General features: G+C 46.4%; 1 protein-coding gene across 5 annotated transcripts in view; it reads left to right on the plus strand.

Moving 5' to 3' along the window:
- The window catches only part of LOC134346880 (disks large homolog 4), a 438,117-nt gene that overhangs the window by 384,802 nt on the left and 31,587 nt on the right, over nucleotides 1-21,728 (plus strand). For all 5 annotated transcript variants that reach the window (XM_063048693.1, XM_063048692.1, XM_063048690.1 and 2 more), the window contains 7 exons: nucleotides 2,977-3,027; nucleotides 3,801-3,925; nucleotides 5,410-5,579; nucleotides 7,651-7,787; nucleotides 11,518-11,662; nucleotides 12,182-12,320; nucleotides 18,173-18,329. In XM_063048693.1, coding sequence (XP_062904763.1) covers nucleotides 2,977-3,027; nucleotides 3,801-3,925; nucleotides 5,410-5,579; nucleotides 7,651-7,787; nucleotides 11,518-11,662; nucleotides 12,182-12,320; nucleotides 18,173-18,329 — 924 coding nt within the window. The remainder of the gene's footprint in view (nucleotides 1-2,976; nucleotides 3,028-3,800; nucleotides 3,926-5,409; nucleotides 5,580-7,650; nucleotides 7,788-11,517; nucleotides 11,663-12,181; nucleotides 12,321-18,172; nucleotides 18,330-21,728) is intronic.

Below are 21,728 nucleotides of genomic sequence, written 5' to 3' on the forward strand. Positions count from 1 at the left end.
CAAGTTCCTTGAGGATGTGACTTAAACACATTGATGAAGGTAGAGCAATAGGTGTAGTGTAGCAACACACACAAAATGCTGGTGGAACGCAACAGGCCAGACAGCATCTATAGGAAGAAGTACAGTCGACATTTCGGGCCGAGACCCTTCATCAGGACACAGGCAGAAGGCCAGAGCGGGGTGTCCATGAAGAGGAGGAGGGTTGAAGGCAGGAGCAGGGGTCATCTCCTTGCCGAAGAAGTAGGCTTGAAGACAGAGCCGGCGGAAGAAGAGTTCAGCAACATGGCACACGTGGAACTCACTGAGGTGTGGGCGAAGGGGGACAAAGGTAAGGCCCTTTTTGAGGACAGAGCGTTCTGCCTCAGACAGTTGAAGGATGGAGGGGATGATAAAGACCCGGCATGGATGAGAGCTGGGATCAGAGGGGGGAGGGAGGCTGGTAGTGTCAGTGGAGAGGGGAGGGTTGGGGTGAGAGGAAGGTGGAACCTCTGAGGGTCCAGGAGCTGACGATGGGGTCTGAGGGAGACGGAATTGCAGGGTGGTGGTGGGGGAAGGGGAGCCGGGAGTCACAATAGCAGGACGTGAAGACCCGGCCTAGAGTTCAAGGCTGGAGTCGCAGTTGGAGGTTGTGCAATGGCTTTGAAGGTGTCCATGGTTGTTGGAACCCCCATTGATGGTGCTGGAGTCCGGGTTTTGAATATGTCCTGGGTTGGTAGAGCCACTGAGATCGACAGCGGGGGCCGCGATCCGAAGCTCATGCCTGCTAGCGTCGGAGCCAGCAGGCTCTGGGGTCTGCAGATGGAGGATCTTGCGATCCTTGCCTAACATGACAAAGTCAAAGAAACAGCGATTGCACGCATGGATCCGACGGAGAATGAAATAACGGGCAGGTCCATTACAAACGGCGAAGAAAGTGTCCTGGAGGTGTGGAAGGGACTGGGATAGGGATGCCAGGTACCTCCTCATGGCGGAGAGTGTCGCCCTCAGAGCTGACCTGACGAAGGGTCTCCGCCTAAAACGTCGACTGTACTTCTTCCTGTAGATGCTGCCTGGCCTGCTGCATCCACCTGCATTTTGTGTGTTTTGCTTGAATTTCCAGCATCTGCAGACTTTCTCGAGGTGCAGTGTATATGGATTTCAGAAAAGCATTTGATAAGGTACCCCACACAAGACTTATTGAGAAAGTAAGGAGGCATGGGATCCAAGGAGACATTGCTTTGTGGAATCAGTATTGGCTTGCTCACAGAAGGCAAAGAGTGGTTGTAGACGGGTCATATTCTGCATGGAGGTTGGTCACCAGTGGTGTACCTCAGGGATCTGTTCTGGGAACCCTACTCTTTGTGATTTTTATAAATGACCTGGATGAGAAAATGGAGGGATGGGATCGTAGATTTGCTGATGACACAAAGGTTGGAGGTGTTGTGGATAGTGTGGAGGGCTGTCAGAGGTTACAGCGGGACATTGATAGGATGCAAAACTGGGCTGAGAAGTGGCAGATGGAGTTCAACCCAGATAAGTGTGAGGTGGTTCATCTTGGTAGGTCAAGTATGATGGCAGAATATAGTGTTAATGGTAAGACTCTTGGCAGTGTGGAGGATCAGAGGGATCTTGGAGTCCGAGTCCTTCGGACACTCAAAGCTGCTGCGCTGATTGACTCTGTGGTTAAGAAAACATACGATGCATTGGCCTTCATCAATCGTGGGATTGTGTGTAGGAGCCGAGTGGTAATGTTGCAGCTATGTAGGACCCTGGTCAGACCCCACTTGGAGTACTGTGCTCAGTTCTGGTCGCCTCACTACAGGAAGGATGTGGAAACCATAGAAAGGGTGCAGAGGAGATTTACAAGGATGTTGCCTGGATTGGGGAGCATGCCTTACAAGAATAGTTTGAGTGAACTTGTCCTTTTTTCCTTGGAGCGACGGAGGATGAGAGGTGACCAGATAGAGGTGTATAAGATGATGAGAGACATTGATTGTGTGGATAGTCAGAGGCTTTTTCCCAGGGCTGAAAGGGCTAGCGCGGGAGGGCACAGGTTTAAGGTGCTTGGAAGTAGGTACAGAGGAGATATCCGGGGTAAGTTTTTTTTTAACGTAGCGTGGTGAGTGCGTGGAATGGGCTGTCGGCGACAGTGGTGGAGGTGGGTACGATAGGGTCTTTTAAGAGACTCCTGGACAGGTACATGGAGCTTAGAAAAACAGAGAGGCATGGGTAACCCTAGGTGATTTCTCAGGTAAGGACATGTTCAGCACAGCTTTGTGGGCCAAAGGGCCTGTATTGTGCTGTAGGTTTTCTATGGCCCCTTGTATTGGCCATTTTCTCCATGGGAAAATGTCTCTGGCTCTATCTATTGCCTCTTATCATTTTTTACTGCCTTAAGAAGTCACTTCTTGTTCTTCTTCACTCCAAAGAGAAAAGTCCTAGTTCAATCATGAGAGATGCTCTCTAATTCAGGCAGCATCTTGGCAAATCTTCTCTTCACCCTCTCTGAAGCTTCCACACCCTTCCTGAAATAAGGTGACCACAACTGAACACAATATTCCAAGTGTGGTCTAACCTGGGATTTATAGAGTTGCAACATTATCTTGCAAATCTTGAACTTAATCCCTTGAATAATGGAGGCCAACACACCAGACATCTTAATTACCTACAATCTTTGAAGGATCTATGCACATGTACCGCAAGATCCCTCTGTTCTCTATGCTGCTAAGGATCCTGCCGTTAACGCTATATTCTGCCTTCAAATTTGACGTTCCAAGTGAATCACCTTCACACTGTTTGCTGGGGTTGTGTTGAAATGGGCTGGTTCAGCCAACCTGGGCCAGGATCGAGACCCATGTCAGGTGGGTCACTCTGATGATCATGTCTGTGTTGGGGCTGGTTGTGAGGTATCAGAGCAGAACACCAACTGCACGAGAAGCTTAATTAATCTCTTGAATCTGGAGTGAGGAGGATAAAGTCATGTCTTTTGTGCTGCAGATCAATGGTACAGATGGAGAGATCGAATATGAGGAGATCACGCTGGAGAGGGTAAGTCATTCATTGAGATGTGTCCTTGTTCGGAACATGGACGTTGCTGAAACACTGACAGATCTGCCCCCATGGCCATTCGATACATATAAAGATTAATTTTATTTGTCACATGTACAGTACATCGAGATGCATAGTAAAAATGTGTCATTTGCATCAAATCAAATTAGTGAAGATTTGCTAGGGGCAGCCCACAAGTATCACCATGCTTCCGACACCAACGTAGCAAGCCTACAACTTATTAACCAAATCCGTATGTCATTGGAACATGGGAGGGAACTGGGGCACCCGGAGGAGACCCACACTGTCATGAGAAGAGCGTATAATCTCCCGACAGCAGGAACTGAACTTGGTTCACTGGCTCAGTAAAGCATGACACTAACCGTTATGCTACCACTTCTGTAGCTTAGGCACTGCAGTTTGCCCACTGACAGTTCCACCCTCAGCATAACCCACTCTCCAACATCATTCCTTCCATCACCCCTCACCTCCCTCAGAACACACACTCTCAGACTCTCCAATGTCAGCATCTCCATTGTACCCTCCCACATACATTCCTATCCTCAGCCAATTACCAGACCCTCTCTCCCTCTCCCCCACTCACTCACAAACTATCTCACATCTGGCTCCCAATATCAAACCCACCCTCCCACATGCAACCTGTCCCACAGACAGACACTGGTTCCACAAGAGGGAGCTCAAAACCCCTGCCATCGACCTCACTCCCCCTCTACCCAATTACTTCTTCACCGCTGTTTTGTGTCCTTTCCCAGGGGAACTCTGGTCTTGGATTCAGCATTGCAGGAGGCACGGACAACCCACACATTGGAGACGACCCCAGTATCTTCATCACCAAAATAATCCCTGGTGGGGCAGCAGCTCAAGATGGCAGACTCAGGTATATGGGGGAGGGGAGTCTCTGCCTCGCTCTGGTACCATGCAATAGTGCGAACAACAGCAGGAGTTAATAGTGACAGAGTGTCATTCAGTCTTATAAACATAACTGTGCAGGTAACTCACCACCTTTAACCGCAGTAGTGTGTGATGAGACAGTGTAGAGAGAGCTACACTCTTTGTCTGACCCCAGGAGTGTGTGATAGTCTGTATCTGACCCCAGAGGTGTATGGTGGGACAGTATGGAGAGAGTTTCACTCTGTCTGACCCCAGAAGTCTGTGATGGGACAGTGTGGAGGGAGTTTCTCCGTGTCTAACCACAGGAGTGTGTGATGTGACTGTGTGGAGGGAGCTTCTCTCCATGTCTGACCCCAGGAGTGTGTGATGGGACAGTGTGGAAGAAGCTTCACTCTATGTCTGACCCTAGGAGTGTGTGATGGGACAGTTTGGAGGGAGCTTTTCTCTGTGTCTGACCCTAGGAGTGTGTGATGGGACGGTGTAGATGGACCATCACTCTGTGTCTGACCCTAGGAGTGTGTGATGGGACGGTGTAGATGGACCATCACTCTGTGTCTGACCTCAGGCATATGTGATGGGATAGTGTGGAGGGAGCTTTTCTCCATGTCTGACCTCTGGTGTGTGTGTGATGGGACGCTGTAGATGGAGCTTCTCTCCGTGTCTGACTCCAGGCGTGTGCGATGGGATGGTGTAAATGGAGCTTCTGTCCGTGTCTGAATCCAGGAGTGTGCGATGGGACGGTGTAGACGGAGCCTCTCTCTGTGTCTGACCCCAGGAGTGTGTGATGTGACGATTTAGAGGGTGCTTCACTCTGTGACCTAATCATTGTCCCTGCTAAAGTAATACAGATGAGCAGGTGATGGGACTTCAGATCTCTGGATGTCTGTTTGTAAGGGTGAGTTAGATTTTGATTGTTTTTGAGGTGACTGAGATGTGGCAAAGTTGCCAGTGAGCCTTGGCTGCGGTTTGGGAGCTGAGTGCCAATGATTCTCCCAATGTGGGGCAACTAGTCACTGAGCGACAGGCTCATGGTAGGTCGAAGGCCACTCAGCCCCAGCATCTGTCCTAGATGAAAACCGTAGTTCCGCTGTACCTGACCTCTTGGCATATGGACTTGTTGTTGGTGGGTGTGTGCACCAACCTCCGCTTATGGGTAGTGACAATGGATCTGTTCCCCTTTAGTGATCACTGTGATATCTATTCCTATGCATGACCGTGGTAACATCTTCTGTCATGGCTGTGTGTGTCGACACATTGTATAGGGTAGTGTTAACACCCATGGGTCTGAACCTTAATAGCCTTTGGGAAGAAGCATTGATACGGGTGGGAGTGTCAAACCATGGGTGGGTTAACACCCTTTGGGGGTTTGAACATGGGTGGGAGCATTGATACCCCCAGATGGGAAGGTTGTTATACACCCCATGGCTGGTTCCATCAAATTCTGACAAATTCTGTTCTCTGGCTGTGCAGGGTGAATGATAGCATCCTGTTTGTGAATGATGTGGACGTCCGGGAGGTGACCCATAGCACAGCTGTGGAAGCCCTGAAGGACGCTGGCTCCATCGTCCGGCTCTACGTCATGCGCAGGAAGCCGACAGCTGAGAAGATCGTGGAGATCAAACTCATCAAAGGACCCAAAGGTAATAGCAACCCAGGATGGGGGAGGGGCTGGCTCAATGACTGAACGCCTCCCTCCCTTCACCCTCGCAATCTCCATCCCTCTGACTCAGCTGCTTCGAATCTAACAGTATAACAATTCTGCAACATCCAATTACACTATACAACTACATCATAACAGGCCCTTCCAGCCCAACGAACCAACCCCGCCCAACTACACCAATGTGATCTATAAACCTACTAACTTGTACATCTTTGGAATATGGGAGAAAACCAGAGCACCCAGAGGAAATCCACACGGTCACGAGGAGAACGTTCAAACTCTTGCAGACAGCTGCAGATTTGAAACTGGGTTGCTAGTGCTGTGTTACGCTACCTTGCCACCCCAAAGTTCTCTGGCTTTGATTTCTGGGTGAATCTCTACTCGGTTTTTGCCAAGACCAGTGTGCCTTCTGCTCCTGAGCGAAATCAGTCATTGTAATTCACAGCAACAGTTTTGGGATAATGGCTTTCTTGGAACAAGACCTGTTTGCCATTAGTCTTGGCACAGGAGAGTGTGATGACATCACTGCAGTGTATGCTGAAGGTCAGGAGATGCAGAGGGAGGATCAGAGTCAGACCTCCCCCTTCCCTTCCACCTTCCTTGCCTCCTTTGACCCCACCCTGGTGTCTCCTCTGAAGGTCCACTGCATGTTACATCCCATCTCCATTCCTACCTCTCTAGGGTTTCCTCTGGGTGCTCTGGTGTCCTCCCACATTCGAAACATGTACAGGTTAGGTTAGTGAGTTGTGGGCATGCCATATTGGCACCAGAGGCATGGCAATGTTTGCAGGCTGTCCTTGCTGATTTTCAGTGAGAGAAATTTCCCTGGAATTTCCCGTCAGATTTTCCATGGACTACCTAGTTCCTACTGTGGTCTTCTGCATCATGCGTCTGCTCTTTAGCTCTTTGTCCAAGTGCACCTTCATCCTTCCAAGAGGAGCCTGACCTGTCCTGGGATCATTTCAGTCACTCGCCTTTTGGTCCCTTGTTGTTTGTCATCTAAATCAACAGTCTGGATGATAATGTGATAATGTGGTTAACTGGATCAGCAAATTTGCAGGTAACACCAAGATTGGGGGTGTAGTGGACAACAAGGAAAGTTTGCAAAGCTTGTAGCAGGATCTGGACCAGCTGGAAAAATGGCAGATAGAATTTAATGCAGACAAGTTTGGGGTGTTGCACTTTGGTAGGACAAACCAGAGTAGGTAGGGTAGGAGCAGTAGGACACTGAGGAGTGTGGTAGAACAGGGTTCTGGGAATACATGTCCATATCACTAAAAGTGGCATCGCTGGTACATAGGATCATATAGAGAGTTTTAGGCACATTGACCTTCATAAATCAAAATATTGAGTTCAGGCATTGGAGTTGCATAAGATGATGGTGAGGCCAAATTGGGAGTATTGTGGGCAATTTTGGTCACCTGCAGGAAAGAGTACAGAGAAAATTTGCAAGGATTTTGCCAGGACTGAGGACCTGGAAAGTTTGAATAGGCTGGGACTTTATTCCCTGGAGAGTAGGAGAATGAAGGGAAATTTGATTGAGGTATACAAAATTATGGGAGGTATAGATAGGGTAAAAGCAAGCAGGCTTTTTTCCACTGAGGTTGGGTGAGACCAGAACTAGAAGTTATAGATTAGGGGTGAAAGATAAAATGTTAAGGTGAAACTTGGAGGGAACCTCTGAGGTGGTAAGAGTGTGGAATGAACTGCCAGCAGACATGGTGGATTTGAGTTTGATTGCAATATTTAAGAGAAGCTTGGATAAGTACATGGATGGGAGGGGTATGGAGAACTACAGTCTAGCTGTGGGTTAATGGGACTAGACAGTATAAATTTGGCAGAGTTGATGGCCCAACGGGTTTGTTTCTGTGCTGTAGTGCGTTTTGACTGTGAAATGTAAAGTAGCCATGGCAGTGTTGGTCTCTCCTAATCAACAATGGCATCCTGACAGTCTCATTTTGGGAGGGAGTGTCGCATTATGTACCCATACATCCTATTCCTTTGAGTGTGGTCCAGGCAATTCCAGCTCACTGTGCTGTTTTACACTGCAGGGCTTGGATTCAGCATTGCTGGAGGGATCGGGAATCAACACATTCCAGGGGACAACAGCATATATGTCACAAAGATCATCGAGGGTGGTGCAGCGCACAAGGACGGCCGTCTACAGATAGGAGACAAGATCCTGGCGGTGAGTGAGTCTTGTGTTGTGTGCGGCAAACTATTCTACCCGCAGTCCCCAGTCTTAACTTCCAGGGACCCCCAGTGTTCTTCCAACATTGACGATGAATCAAAGAAAGTGTGCTCCATTTAACATTGGAAACTGTAGCTACTGTGCTCAATAGCAATAATAAAGTGCAATGTGTCACACAGCGGTACAGAGAAATCTGGAGATCCTCCTACATTAACCAAAATCATCGTGTAGATTCAACACGTCAGTGGGAAGACAGCTGCAATGTTAGTCTTTAATGAGGTGTAAACATAGGGAGGATTTGTTACATTTCTGTTTGCCTCATTATAGGAAGGACAATCTCAGTCCTGATGAAGGGTCTTAACCCAAAACATCAACTCTTTCATCCTGTCCATAGATGCTGCCTGACCTGCTGAGTGCCTCCAGCACTGTGTGTGTGTAATATGGGAAGGATATGGAGGCTTTGGAGAGGGTGCACAGGACATTTACCAGAATGCTGCATACACAGTTGAGCAAGCTAGGGCTTTTCTCTTTGGAGCAAAGGAGAATACAAGGTGACTTGATGGAGGTGTACAAGATGATAAGAGGCAAAGATCAAATGGTTAAGCAGAAACTTTTTTGGAAATGGCTAATATGAGGGGGCATGATTTTAAGACGACTGAGGGAGAGTTTAGGAGAGGGATGTCAGAGGTAGATTTTTGGACACTGTGTGTCCAGAGAGTGTTTTTTACTCAGAGAGTGGTTGGTGTGTGGAAAGCACTGCCTGAGTCAGTGGTGGAGGCAGATACACTAGTGAAGTTTAAGAGACTACTAGACAGGTATATAGAGGAATCTAAGGTGGGGGGTTATATGGGAGGCAGGGTTTGAGGGTCGGCACAACATTGTGGGCTGAAGGGCCTGTACTGTGCTGTACTATTCTATGTGCTCTATATATAAGTGTGTGGTGAGTGCGTGCCAAGTAGAGGCAGATGCATAAGGGACATTTAAGAAAGTCTTATATAGGCACATGGATGATAGAAAAATAGAGGGCTATCTTGGAGGAAAGAGTTAGATTGATCTTAGTAGGTTAAAAGATCGGCACAACATTGTGGGCTGAAGGGTCTGTACTGTGTTGTAGTGTTCTATGTTCTATTTGTTGGTCTAACCACGCACATTTGGACTAAAAACCAGAACATGATGGAGATATTCAGCAGGTCAGGAAGAATCTGTGGAAAGAGAAACATGGTTAAGGTTTCTGGCTAACAACTTGTACCATTTAAGGAAGAGCCTGTGCATTGGGGACAGTTTAGAGAAGGCTCACTAGTTAGATGATATAAGATTGTTATCAGCAAGCAGTTTGCACCAATCTTCTTTAGAGTTTCGATGGATGAGAGTCACGGATCAATACAGCACAGTAACAGGCCCTTCAGCCCATCTAGTCCTTGCCAACCACGGCGTCTACTCACCTAGTCCCAACTATCTGCATTTGGCCCATATCCCTCCAAGCCCCACCCCACAATGTATCTATCCAAGTGTGTCTTAAATGATACCATGAACCTGCCTCAACCACTTCCTCTGGCAGCTCGTTCCATATACTCACCACCCACTGTGTGAACAAGTTACCTCTCAAAACTCTTTTAAATCTTTCCCTCTTGTGCTAAGTCCCCTAGTTGTAGACTCTGCTGTCCTGGGGGAAAAAATCTGTTCCCATCCATCTTGCCCTCACTTGTCATTTCTAGCAGGTTCTCCCTCATTCTCCTACGTTTCTTTGTTTCGTGGCTGTCTGTGGGAAGACAAATCTCAGGGTTGTATACTGCACACATACTTTGATAATAAATGTACCTTGAACCCTTGAATAAAGACATAGCCCGGCCAACCTCTCCCTATAACTCAGGCCCTGTTGTTGTTCAGTTGAGTCCTGGTCTAAGTCGAGTTTTTATGACAAGATACACAAGTAGATTGCCAGGCCTTCTTGCTTCCACACAGATACTGCTGCTGCCCAGGTTGGGACCCGGCTGGGTTTGAACACAGGACCATCTGCCCGAGAAATAGTCAGAGATGTTTCCCAGTATGGAAAGGGCACATAATTTTAAGGTGATTAGAGGGAGGTAGAATGGGGATGTCAGAGGTAAGTTTTCTTTTACGGAGAATGGTGGGTGCATGGAGGAACAGACAGAACATTAGGGACATTTAAGAAACACTTCTATAGGCACATGGATGATAGAGAAATTAAGAGCTATGTAGAGAGGAAGAGTTAGGTTCATCTTAGCATAGTTAGAAAGTTAGTAGGCCAAAGGGCCTGTGCTGTAATGTTCTATAAGAAGCAGAATTAGATATTCTGCCTATCAAGTTTTCTCCTCCATTCCATCATGGCTGCTTTATTATTCCTCTCAACCGCATTCTCCTGACTTGACCCTATAAACCTTTTATATCCTTACTAATCAAAAACTTGGCCACCTGTGGCAATGAATTCCACAGATTCATCACCGTCTGGCTAAAGCAATTCCTCTTCATTTCTTTTCCTAAAGGGATGATCTTTAAATTTAAATTTTTAAATCCTTCCAGTAGAAAGATGAGAGTTTTAAAACCATACCACTCACTGGAACCCAGAGTGGGTTGGCCGGTATGAAAGGAGTGCTGGGACATGGTGATGAGGGAACAGGGTCCCAGTACAAGTGAGCACTCTGGGCAGTGGAGGTACAGAGAGTCAACAAAGGATTTCGTAGGCTTGACAATGAACTCAACAATTCAGATAGGCTTTTTTTTATTGGATTTCCAGCATCCAGTCAGCAACAATGGTGCAGTTCCCATTTATTTTTCCCATTACTGTTGCCTCCCTTCTAGGACCATCACTCTCTGGTCCTCACCTTTCCTTTGTTCTGTCCCTTTCAAACTAGTCCTCTTCTAACTGTAAAGGGAAAGAACTGCAGATGCTGAATATCTAAAATAAGAACCCAAAAGTGCAGGTCAGGTCAGGCGGAATTTGTGGAGAGTTTTAAAGTTAGACCATAGAACAGTACAGCTCAAAGGTCCACGATGTTGTGTTGACCTTTTAACCTACTCCAAGATTAGTCTCCTCCTTCCCTCCTACATAGCCCTCCATTTTACTTTCATCCATGTGCCTATCTAAGAGTCTCTTAAATGTCCCTAATGTATCAGCTTCTCCCTCCACCCCAACAGTGCGTTTCATGCACCCACCACTCTGGGGGTGGGGGGTGAAAATCCCTACCTCTGACATCCCCTATACACTTTTCACCAATCACCTTAAAATTATGCCCCCTAGTATCTATTCTGGGGGAAAAGTCTCTGGCTGTCCATTTGATCTATGTTTTCTATCAACACCCATATCACTTTATCTTCCTTCACCCCAAAGAGAAAAGCTCTAGCTCGCTCAACCTATTCTCATATGACATGCCCAATATCCCAAGTGTGGACTAAACGGGGTTTTAAAGAGCCGCAACATTATTTTGCAGCTCTTGAACTTACAGTTCTTCCCACTTCTGTAACTTCCGAACATTAACAGTAGGAATGTAAATACGTGTGGATGGAGCCCCCAATGATCCTAGGCCTGAACTGCAGTGAGACCAACAACTGTTTACAGAGAATGAACAATGAGTTTGTTAAATGTTGCGTAAAGTTCAAAACAACATTCAAGGAAGTACTCCAGGTCTCTGCGGGTGTGCTGGAATCTTTAGAGATCCATTGGAATGCTTTCCCACACCTCAACTTTTCTGATTTATTTGTGCTTCAGGTAAACAATGTGGGGTTGGAGGATGTGATGCATGAAGATGCAGTGGCCGCCTTGAAGAACACGTCAGACATTGTGTACCTCAAGATCGCCAAACCCACCAGTCTCTACATCAATGACACCTATGCTCCTCCTGATATCACAACCTGTAAGTGAAGATGGGGGAATGTCCTTACACTGCCTGGCTGGTCACAGTCACTTCCTGTAGTCCTCCAGTCATCCAGATACACAAGCTCAAATAGATGATTGACCAGACACCAACAATACCATGGATACTGTAGTGTCTCATAGGACAATGGGTCGTATAGCACGCTCCCAGGGTCAGACACATTCATAGAACTTCACTCTGTGTCTGACCCCAGGAGTGTGTGATGAATTGGTGTAGAGGGAGCTTCACTCTGTGTCTGACACCAGGAGTGTGTGATGAATTGGTGTAGAGGGAGCTTCACTCTGTGTCTGACCCCAGGAGTGTGTGTGATGGGACCATGTGGAGGGAGTTTCACTCTGTGTCTGACCCCAGAAATGTGAGACGGGACGGTGTGAGGAGAGACATATGTGATGAGAGATGGAGGTTGGGGCTGGGGTGATTTGCACTCATCTTGTGCTGTAGCTGTTCCTGTTTCCTCTCCCCACACACCTTCTCTAACAGTCTCTCCCTGTGCTCAAGCCTACTCCCAGCCCCTGGACACCGAGCTTGGACACTCAAACTACCTGGGCACAGACTACTCGCAGACCCTCACCCCCTCCTCTCCACGCCGTTACTCGCCTGTGCCTAAAGGGTTGATGGGAGAAGACGATATCCCACGGTGAGTGACCTTCTGTTCGTGAAGTGATCACTCCCCATTAGTGCCAAAGTTTCTTCAGTTTGTTTTTATACGTGTGTGTCTGTGACATCCATCATCTCTGCTTCTGTCTCACATGGCAATATGGGATCGCACTGTGCTGGGGTTTGAGTTGATCCCCTGACTCCTATGTTACCATCAGTTCCCAATCTACCCCTGTGCATCATGGGCAAAGCCCTCACTGCCATTGAGCACATTTGCAAGGAGTACTGTCACAAGACTTTTTTCTTCAGCGGTTTGATCAAGGGACGACTGCGTAAGTGCATGGATATGAGCGAGTTAGACAGGCGCGAAGCTTAAAAGGAGACAGCTTTACAGAGCGGGACGCAGAGGAGCTGGCGACGGAGTAGAGGGAGACAGTAGGAGGGCTTTGGTTCAACGGGGCTTCGGTGATAACGGGTCGAGACCAGATAGGTTATCTGAAGAATAGAAACAGGAAGTATGTCTGTGAGGCTGGTGATCTGTACTGGGTGTCGGATGTGGGAAGTCCAGGAAACTCCCAGCCTCTCAGAAGACCACATCTATGCCAAGTGCGTCGAGTTGCAGCTCCCTAGGGACTGGGTTAGGGAACTGGAGCTGCAGCTCGATGACTTTCGTCTGGTCAGGGAAAGTGAGGAGGTGATAGAGAGGAGTTATAGGTAAGTAGTCACACCAGCGCCTCACGAGACAGATAAACGGGTAACAGAAGAGAGAAGGACAAGAGGCAGATACTCTAGAGAGTAGCCCTGTGGCTGTCCCCCTTAACAATAAGTACTCCTGTTTGAGTACTGTTGGTGGGGATGGACAGAGTCTGGTCCTGTGGCTCAGAAGGGTAGGGAAAGGAAGAAGGCAGCAGGGGACTCTAGTTAGGGGGTCAGACAGGCAATTTTGTGGATGCAGGAAAGAAATGCAGATGATAGTTTCCCTCCCAGGTGCCAAGGTCCAGGATGTTTCTGATTGTGCCCATGATGTCCTGAAGTGGGAAGGTGAACAGTCAGAGGTTGTGGTACATATTCGTACCAATGACATGGGTAGGAAAAGGGAGGGGGTCCTGAAAACAGACTACAGGGAGTCAGGATGGAAGTTGAGAAGCAAGACCTCAAAGTAGTAATCTTGGGATTACTGCCTGTGCCATGCAACAGTGAGTATAGGACTAGAGTGAGGTGGAGGATAAATGTGTGGCTGAGGGATTGGAGCAGGGGGCAGGGATTCAAATTTCTGGATCATTGGGACCACTTTTGGGGCAGGCATGACCTGTACAAAATGACGGGTTGCACTTGAATCTGAGAGGGACCAATATCCTGGCAGGGAGGTTTGCTAAGGCTATTGGGGAGAGTTTAAACTAGAATTGCTGGGGGGTGGGAGCCGAACTGAAGAGATGGAGGAAGGGGCTATCAGCTCACAAATCAAGAAAGCTTGGAGACATTGCGAGAGGGCGGATAGGCAGGCAATAGAGGAGGGATGCGCTCAGACCGATGGTTTCAGATGTGTCTATTTTAATGCAAGAAGCATCATGAACAAAGCGAATGAGCTTAGAGCTTGGATCAGTACGTGGAGCTATCATGTTTTGGCCATTACAGAGACTTGGATGGTTCAGGGGCAGGAATGGTCACTTAGAGTGCCATAAAGGACAGGGAGGGAGGCAAAAGGGGTGGGGGTGTGGCACTGCTGATCAGAGATGGTGTCACAGCTGCAAAAAAGGAGGAAGTTATGGAGGGGTTGTCCACTGAGTCTCAGTGGGTGGAAGTTAGAAACAGGTAGGGGTCAATAATTCTACTGGGTGATTTTAATAGACCACCCAATAGTAACAGGGACATCGAGGAGCAGATAGGGAGACAGATTCTGGAAAGGTGTAATAATAATAGGGATGTTGTGGTGGGAGATTTTAATTTCCCAAATATTGAATGGCGTCTCCCTAGAGCGAGGGGCTTAGATGGGGTGGAATTTGTTAGCTGTGTTCAGGAATGTTTCCTGACACAATATGTAAATAAGCCAATATGAGGAGAGGCTGTACTTGATCTGGTATTGGGAAATGAACCTGGTCAGGTGTCAGGTCTCTCAGTGGAGAGCATTTTGGAGACAGTGATCACAAATCTAGCTCCTTTACCATAGCATTGGAGAGGGATAAGAACAGACAAGTTAGGAAAGTGTTTAATTAGAGTAAGGGGAAATATGAAGCCATCAGGCAGGAACTTGGAAGCATAAATTGGGAACAGATGTTTTCAGGGAAGTGTATGGTGGAAATGTGGCAAACGTTCAGGAGATATTTGTGTGGTGTTCTGCATAGGTACGTTCCAATGAGACAGGGAAAGGGTGGTAGGGTACAGGAACCGTGGTGTACAAAGACTGTTGGAAATCTAGTCAAGAAGAAAGGAAAAGCTTGCGAAAGGTTCAAAAGACTAGGTATCTAGATAGAGATCTAGAAGATTATAAGGCTAGCAGGAAGGAGCTTAAGAAGGAAATTAGGAGAGTCAGAAGGAGCCATGAGAAGGCCTTGGTGGGCAGGATTAAGGAAAACCCCAAGGCATTCTACAAGTATGTAAAGAGCAAGAGGATAAGACGTGAGAGAATAGGACCAATCAAGTGTGACAGTGGAAAAGCGTGTATGGAACCAGAGGAGATAGTGGAGATACTTAATACTTTGTTTCAGTATTCACTACGGAAAAGGATCTTAGTGATTGCAGGGATGACTTACAGTGGATTAAAAAGCTTGAGCATGTAGATATTAAGAAACTATCTGCTGGAGCTTTTGGAAATCATCAAGTTGGATTAGTCTCAAGAACCGGATGAGATGTACCCCAGGCTCCTGTGGGAGGAAAGGGAGGAGATTCCTGAGCCTCTGGCGATGATCTTTGCATCATCAGGAAGAGGTTCCAGAGGATTTTAGGGTTGCAGATGTTGTTCCTTTATTCAAGAAAGGGAGTAGAGATATCCCAGGAAATTTTAGACCAGTGAGTCTTACTTCAGTGGTGCGTAAGTTGATGAAGAAGATCCTGAAAGGCAGGATTTCTGAACATTTGGAGAGGCATAATATGATTAGGAATAGTCAGCATGGCTTTGTCAAAGCCAGGTCGTGCCTTACGAGCCTGATCAAATTTTTTGAGGATGTGAGTAAAAGCATTGATGAAGGTAGAGTAGTAGATGTAGTGTATATGGATTTCAGCAAGGCATTTGATAAGGTACCCCATGCAAGGCTTATTGAGAAAGTATAAAGGCATGGGATCCAAGGGGATATTGCTTTGTGGATCCAGAATTGGCTTGCTCATAGAAGGCAAAGAGTGGTTGTAGACGGGTCATGTTCTGCATGGAGGTCAGTGACCAGTGGTGTGCCTCAGGGATCTGTTCTGGGACCCCTCCTCTTCGTGATTTTTAAAAATGACTTGGATGAGGAAGTGGAGGGATGGGTTAGTAAATTTGCTGATGACACAATTGTTGGGGGTGTTATGGATAGTGTGGAGGGCTATCAGAGGTTACAGTGGGACGTCGATTGGATGCAAAACTGGGCAGAGAAGTGGTAGATGGAGTTTAAGCCTGATAAGTGTGAGGTGGTTCATTTTGGTAGGTCAAATATGATGGCAGAATATAGTATTAATAGTAAGACTCTTGGAAGTGTGGAGGATCAGCGGGATCTTGGGGTCCAAGTCCATAGGACACTCAAAGCTGCTACGCAGGTTGACTCTGTGGTTTAGAAGGCATACGGTACATTGGCCTTCATCAACCATGGGATTGAGTTTAAGAGCCGAGAGGTAATGTTGCAGCTATATGGACCCTGGTCAGACTCCATTGTGCTCAGTTCTGGTCACCTCACTACAGAAGGATGTGGAAACTATAGAAAGGGTGCAGGGGAGATTTACAAGGATGTTTCCTGGATTGGGGAGCATGCCTTAAGAGGAAAGGTTGAGTGAACTTGGCCTTTTCTCCTTTGAGCAATGGAGGATGACAGGTGACTTGATAGAGGTGTATAAGATGATGAGAGGCATTGATCGTGTGGATAGTCGGAGGCTTTTTCCCAGGGCTGAAATGGCTAACACAAGAGGGCACAGTTTTAAGGTGCTTGGAAGTAGGTACAGAGGAGATGTCAGGGTTAAGTTTTTTTTACGCAGAGTGGTGAGTGCGTGGAATGTGCTGCCGGCAACAGTGGTGGAGATGGATACGATAGGGTCTTTTAAGAGACTCCCAGATAGATACACGAAGCTTAGAAAAATAGAGGGTTATGGGAAACCTTAGTTAATTTCTAAGTAAGTACAGGTTCGGCACAGCATTGTGGACTGAAGGGCCTTTATTGTGCTGTAGGTTTTCTATGTTTCTAATAAAGCAGCATCCATCAGGGACCCCCCACCATCCAGGCAATGCTCTCTTCTCACTGCTACCACTGGCCAGGAGGTACAGGAGCCTTGGGTCCCACACCACCAGGTTCAGGAACAGTTACTACACTTCAACCATCAGGCTCCTGAACCAGTGTGGATAACTTCAGTCACCTCAACTCTGAACTGATTCCACAACCTACAGATTCACTTTCAAGGAGTCTAAACTCATGTTCTCAGTATTATTTTTAAAAAATTATCACAGTTTGTCTTTCTTCTGTGCGAAACTATGTATCTAAACTATCTTATGTATTCATGTTTATTGTGCTTTTTATTGTGTCTTTATTGCTGCATTGGATCTGCAGTGATAATTGCTTTGTTGTTCTTTATACTCGTGTACTGGAAATGGCATTACACAGTCTTGAAGTTGAACTTGATTGTTTGTCAGGTTTTGTTTATGTCTAGTTTTTCCTGAATTCTAATACCTGTATTTCTTTACTTTCCTGTAAATGCCTGCAAGAAAGCAAATCTCAAGGTAGGAGATGGTGATGTACACAAAGTTCAAATTAAATTTATTAGCAAATACGTATATGTCACCACACACAAACAACCCTGAGAGATTTATTTTCTTGCGGGCATTCACAGTATTTACAAATAAACACAATTGAATCAATGGAAGACCGCAGATAACAAGACGGACAAACAACTAATGTCAAAAGACAACAAATTGTGCAAATACGAAAAGAAAAAACAATGTGATAAATAAGCAATAAATATTGAGAACATGAGATGAAGAGTCCATAGGCTGTGGTAACAGTCCAGTACTAGGGTGAATGAATTGACTGAAGTTATCTCCACTGGTTCAGGAGTGTGATGGCTGAAGGGTAATAACTGTTCCAGAACCTGGTGGTGTGGGTGCTGAGGTTCCTGTACCTTCTTCCTGATGGCAGCAACAAGAAGAGAGCATTGCCTGGCTGGTGAGGGTTCATGACGATGGACGCTGCTTTCCTGTGACAATGCTTCATAAAGATGTGCTCAGTGGTGGGGAGGGCTTTACCCATGATGGACTGGGCTGAATCTATTACTTTTTGTAGGTTTTTCCATTCAGGGACATTGGTGTTTCCAATACCAGGCAACCAGTCAGTATGCTCAGCACTGCACATCGATAGAAGCTTGTCAGTAGATGCTGAATCTTTGCAAATGTCTAAGCAAGTAGAGGTGCTGCTGTGCTTTCTTCGTAATGACGTATATATGCTGTACCCAAGACACATCTTTTGAAATGATAAAACCAAGGAATTTTAAGTTGCTAACCCTCTCACTTTGATAATGAGTTTTACTTTAAACACAAAGAGATTCTGCAGATGCTAGAAATCCACAGTAACACACTCAAAATGCTGGAAGAATTCAGCAGGTCAGGCAGCAGCAGAGAGGAATAACCAGTGGACACATGGGGACAAAACCCTTCATCAAGACCTACTGATGTCCTCCAGCTAGATGTAACTTTGACTTTTGACCTTTGACCTCATCTTCCAGGGAGCCTCGGAGAGTGATGATCCACCGTGGCTCAACAGGCCTGGGCTTCAACATCGTGGGCGGTGAAGACGGGGAAGGCATCTTCATCTCCTTCATTCTGGCTGGTGGCCCAGCGGACCTGAGTGGGGAGCTCAGGAAGGGAGACCAGATACTCTCGGTAATGTTAACTCCACTCGGGGTGATGGGCAGCAGGGGCAGGGCGTTCATTTATTGTTCTACAGTAATTGCCCCTGATGAGTGCCTGGAACTACCACTGCCCTTCAGGAGAGAATGCCTCCAAGGCGCACTCAGAGAGATCCATTGTCTGGACTATTGAAGGAGAACTAGCAAAATATTTCCAAGTCAATTAGACGTAGGAGCAGAATTAGGCCATTTGGCCCATCAGGTCTGCTCCGCCATTCCATCAAAGCTGATTTATTATCCCTCTCAACCCCATCCTCCTGCCTTCTACCTGTGACCATAAGATCAGAAGATATAGGAGCAGAATTACGCCATTTGGTCCATCGATTCTGCTCTGCCATTTCATCATGGCTGATCCAATTTTCCTCTCAACTCCAATCTCCTGCCTTCTCCTCATATCCCTTCATACACTGACCAATCAAGAATCTATCAGCCTCTGCCTTAAGTATACATAAAGACTTGGCCCCCACAGCAACCTACGGTAAAGAATTCCACAGATTCACCACTCTCTGGCTAAAGAAATTCCTCTTCATCTCTGTTCTAAGTGGATGCCCCTCTATTTTGAGACTGTGTCCTGTGATCCTAAACACTCCCACCACAGGAAACATCCTCTCCACATCCACCTTATCACCATTCGATAGGTTTCAATGAGATCATCCCTCATTCTTCTGAATTCTAGTGAATACAGGCTCTGAGACATCAAATATTCTTGTATGACAAGCTATTCAATCCTGGCAAACATGAGGAATTCTGCAGATGCTGGAAATTCAAACAACACTCAGGTTGGAGAAACAACACCTTATATTCCGTCTGGGTAGCCTCCAACCTGATGGCATGAATATTGACTTCTCTAACTTCCGCTAATACCCCACCTCCCCCTCGTACCCCATCCGTTATTTATTTATATACACACATTCTTTCTCTCTCTCTCCTTTTTCTCCCTCTGTCCCTCTGACTATACCCCTTGCCCATCCTCTGGGTTTTCCCCCCTCCCCCTTTTCCTTCTCCCTGGGCCTCCTATCCCATGATCATCTCATATCCCTTTTGCCAATCACCTGTCCAGCTCTTGGCTCCATCCCTCCCCCTCCTGTCTTCTCCTATCATTTTGGATCTCCCCCTCCCCCTCCCACTTTCAAATCTCTTACTAGCTCTTCCTTCAGTTAGTCCTGATGAAGGGTCTCGGCCCGAAACGTCGACTGTACCTCTTCCTAGAGATGCTGCCTGGCCTGCTGCATTCACCAGCAACTTTGATGTGTGCTTGCATTCAATCCTGGAATCATTTTTGTGAACCTCCTTTGAACCCTCTACAGTTTCAGCACATCCTTTCGAAGATAAGGGGCCCGAACCTGTTCACAATACTCCAAGTGAAGCCTCGCCAGTGCTTTATAAAGTTTCAACATTACATCCTTGCTTTTATATTCTAGTCCTCTTGAAATGAATGCCTTCCTCACTGCAGAGTCAACCTGCAAACGAACCTTTAGGAAATCCTGCACAAGGACTACCAAATCCCTTTGCATCTCAGGTTTTTGTATTTTCTCTACATTTAGAAAATTGTCAACATTTTCATTTCTTCTACCGAAGTGCATGACCATACACTTCCTGACACTGTATTCCATCTGCCATTTCTTTGCCCATTCTCCTAATCTGTCTGTCCTTCTGTAGCCTCTCCACTTCCTCAAAACTACCTGTACCTCCACCTATCTTCATATTGTCTGCAAACTTTGCAACAAAGCCATCAATTCAATCATTCAAATCATTGACATATAATGTAAAAATAATCGGTCCCAACACTGACCCCTGTGGAACACCATTAGTCACCGGCAGCCATCCAGAAGAGGCTCCCTTTATTCCCACTGTTTGCCTCCTGCCAACCAGCCACTGCTTTATTCATACTAGTATCTTCCCTGTAATACCATAGCTCATAGCTGGTTAAGCAGCCTCATGTGTGGCACTTTGTCAAAGGCCATCTGAATTTCCAAGTACACAATATCAATCGATTCTCCTTTGTCTATCCTGCATGTTATTTCTTGAAAGAATTCCAACAGATATGTCAGGCAAGATTTTCCCTTGAGGAAACCAAGCTGACGATGACCTATTTTGTCAAGTGCCTCCAAGTACCCTGAGACCTTATCTTTAATAATCATGTCCAACATCCCCCCAACCACTGAGGTCAGACTAACTAGCCTGTAGTTTCTTTTCTTCTTTTCTCCTTTCTTGAAGAATGGAGTGATATTTGCACTTGACTTTTGACATCTTTACTGATCAAGAAACTATCAACCTCCACTTTAAATATACCCAATGACTTGGGCTCCAGAGCTGTCTATGGCAGTGAATTCCACAGATTCACCACCCTCTGGTTAAAGAAAATCCTCCTCACCTACAGGGATGTCCTTCTATTCAGAGGCTGTGCCCTCTGGTCCTAGACTCCTCCACTATTTGAAATATGCTCTTCACGCCCTTTCAATATCCAATAGTTTTCAATGAGATCACCCCTCATTTTTCTGAACTCCAGCAAGAATAGGCCCAAAGCCACCAGGTGCTCCTCATACATTAACCCTTTGATTCCAGGTCATGTCCAACTTAAAGGGAACCTGCAGGGAGTGGTATGTTTGTAACGGGAGGTTTTATTACTGTTATACACTTGGAATGGTGTGCGAAGTTACCATTCCATTACCGAAGCACAGCGAGTCATTAGAAAATTGGTTAATTGTTGTCACATGAACCAAGGTTGAGTGAAAAATTGTTCTTTTTGCGTGCCTTCATACGGATCATTTCATCACATCAGCTCATTGAGGTAGTAGGAGAGAGTGCAGAACAAAGTGTCACAGTTACAGGTTATGCAGTACAGGCAGACAATAAGGTGAAAGAGTCATGGTGAGGTCGATTCTGAAGTCAAAAGTGCATCTTATCATATTAGGGAAGCATTCCATTGCAGGTTAGAAACTGCCCTTGAGCTCGGTGCTTCGAGCTGTCAGGCTTTTGCATCTTCTACCTAATGGAAGGGTGTGAATGTCCAGGGTGGGACACTGGTTCTTTTACTGAGGCATCATGTTTCCACAATCTGCTGAGCTGTGAGGTTTCTTGTAGTTACAGGCAGAGCAGTTACCATACCAAGCCATCATGCTTCTGGAATGTGTAGAGTCTATTTTTTTTCTTTCCTTGGATTGGGAAATCAAGAACTAGAGGGTATAGATCTAATGTTGGGGGTGGGGGGGGAGATTTAATAGGAATCTGACAAGCAACTTCTTCACCCAGAGGTGGTTCAGGCAGGTACATTAACAACATTTAAAAGGCATTTGGACAGGTACGTGCTTAGGAAACTTATGGGATGTGGGCCAAATGTAGGCAAGTAGGGCTAGTTTGTGTATTTATGTAG

This window comes from Mobula hypostoma, chromosome 5 (assembly GCF_963921235.1).
Source record: "Mobula hypostoma chromosome 5, sMobHyp1.1, whole genome shotgun sequence".
Lineage (NCBI taxonomy): Eukaryota > Metazoa > Chordata > Chondrichthyes > Myliobatiformes > Myliobatidae > Mobula > Mobula hypostoma.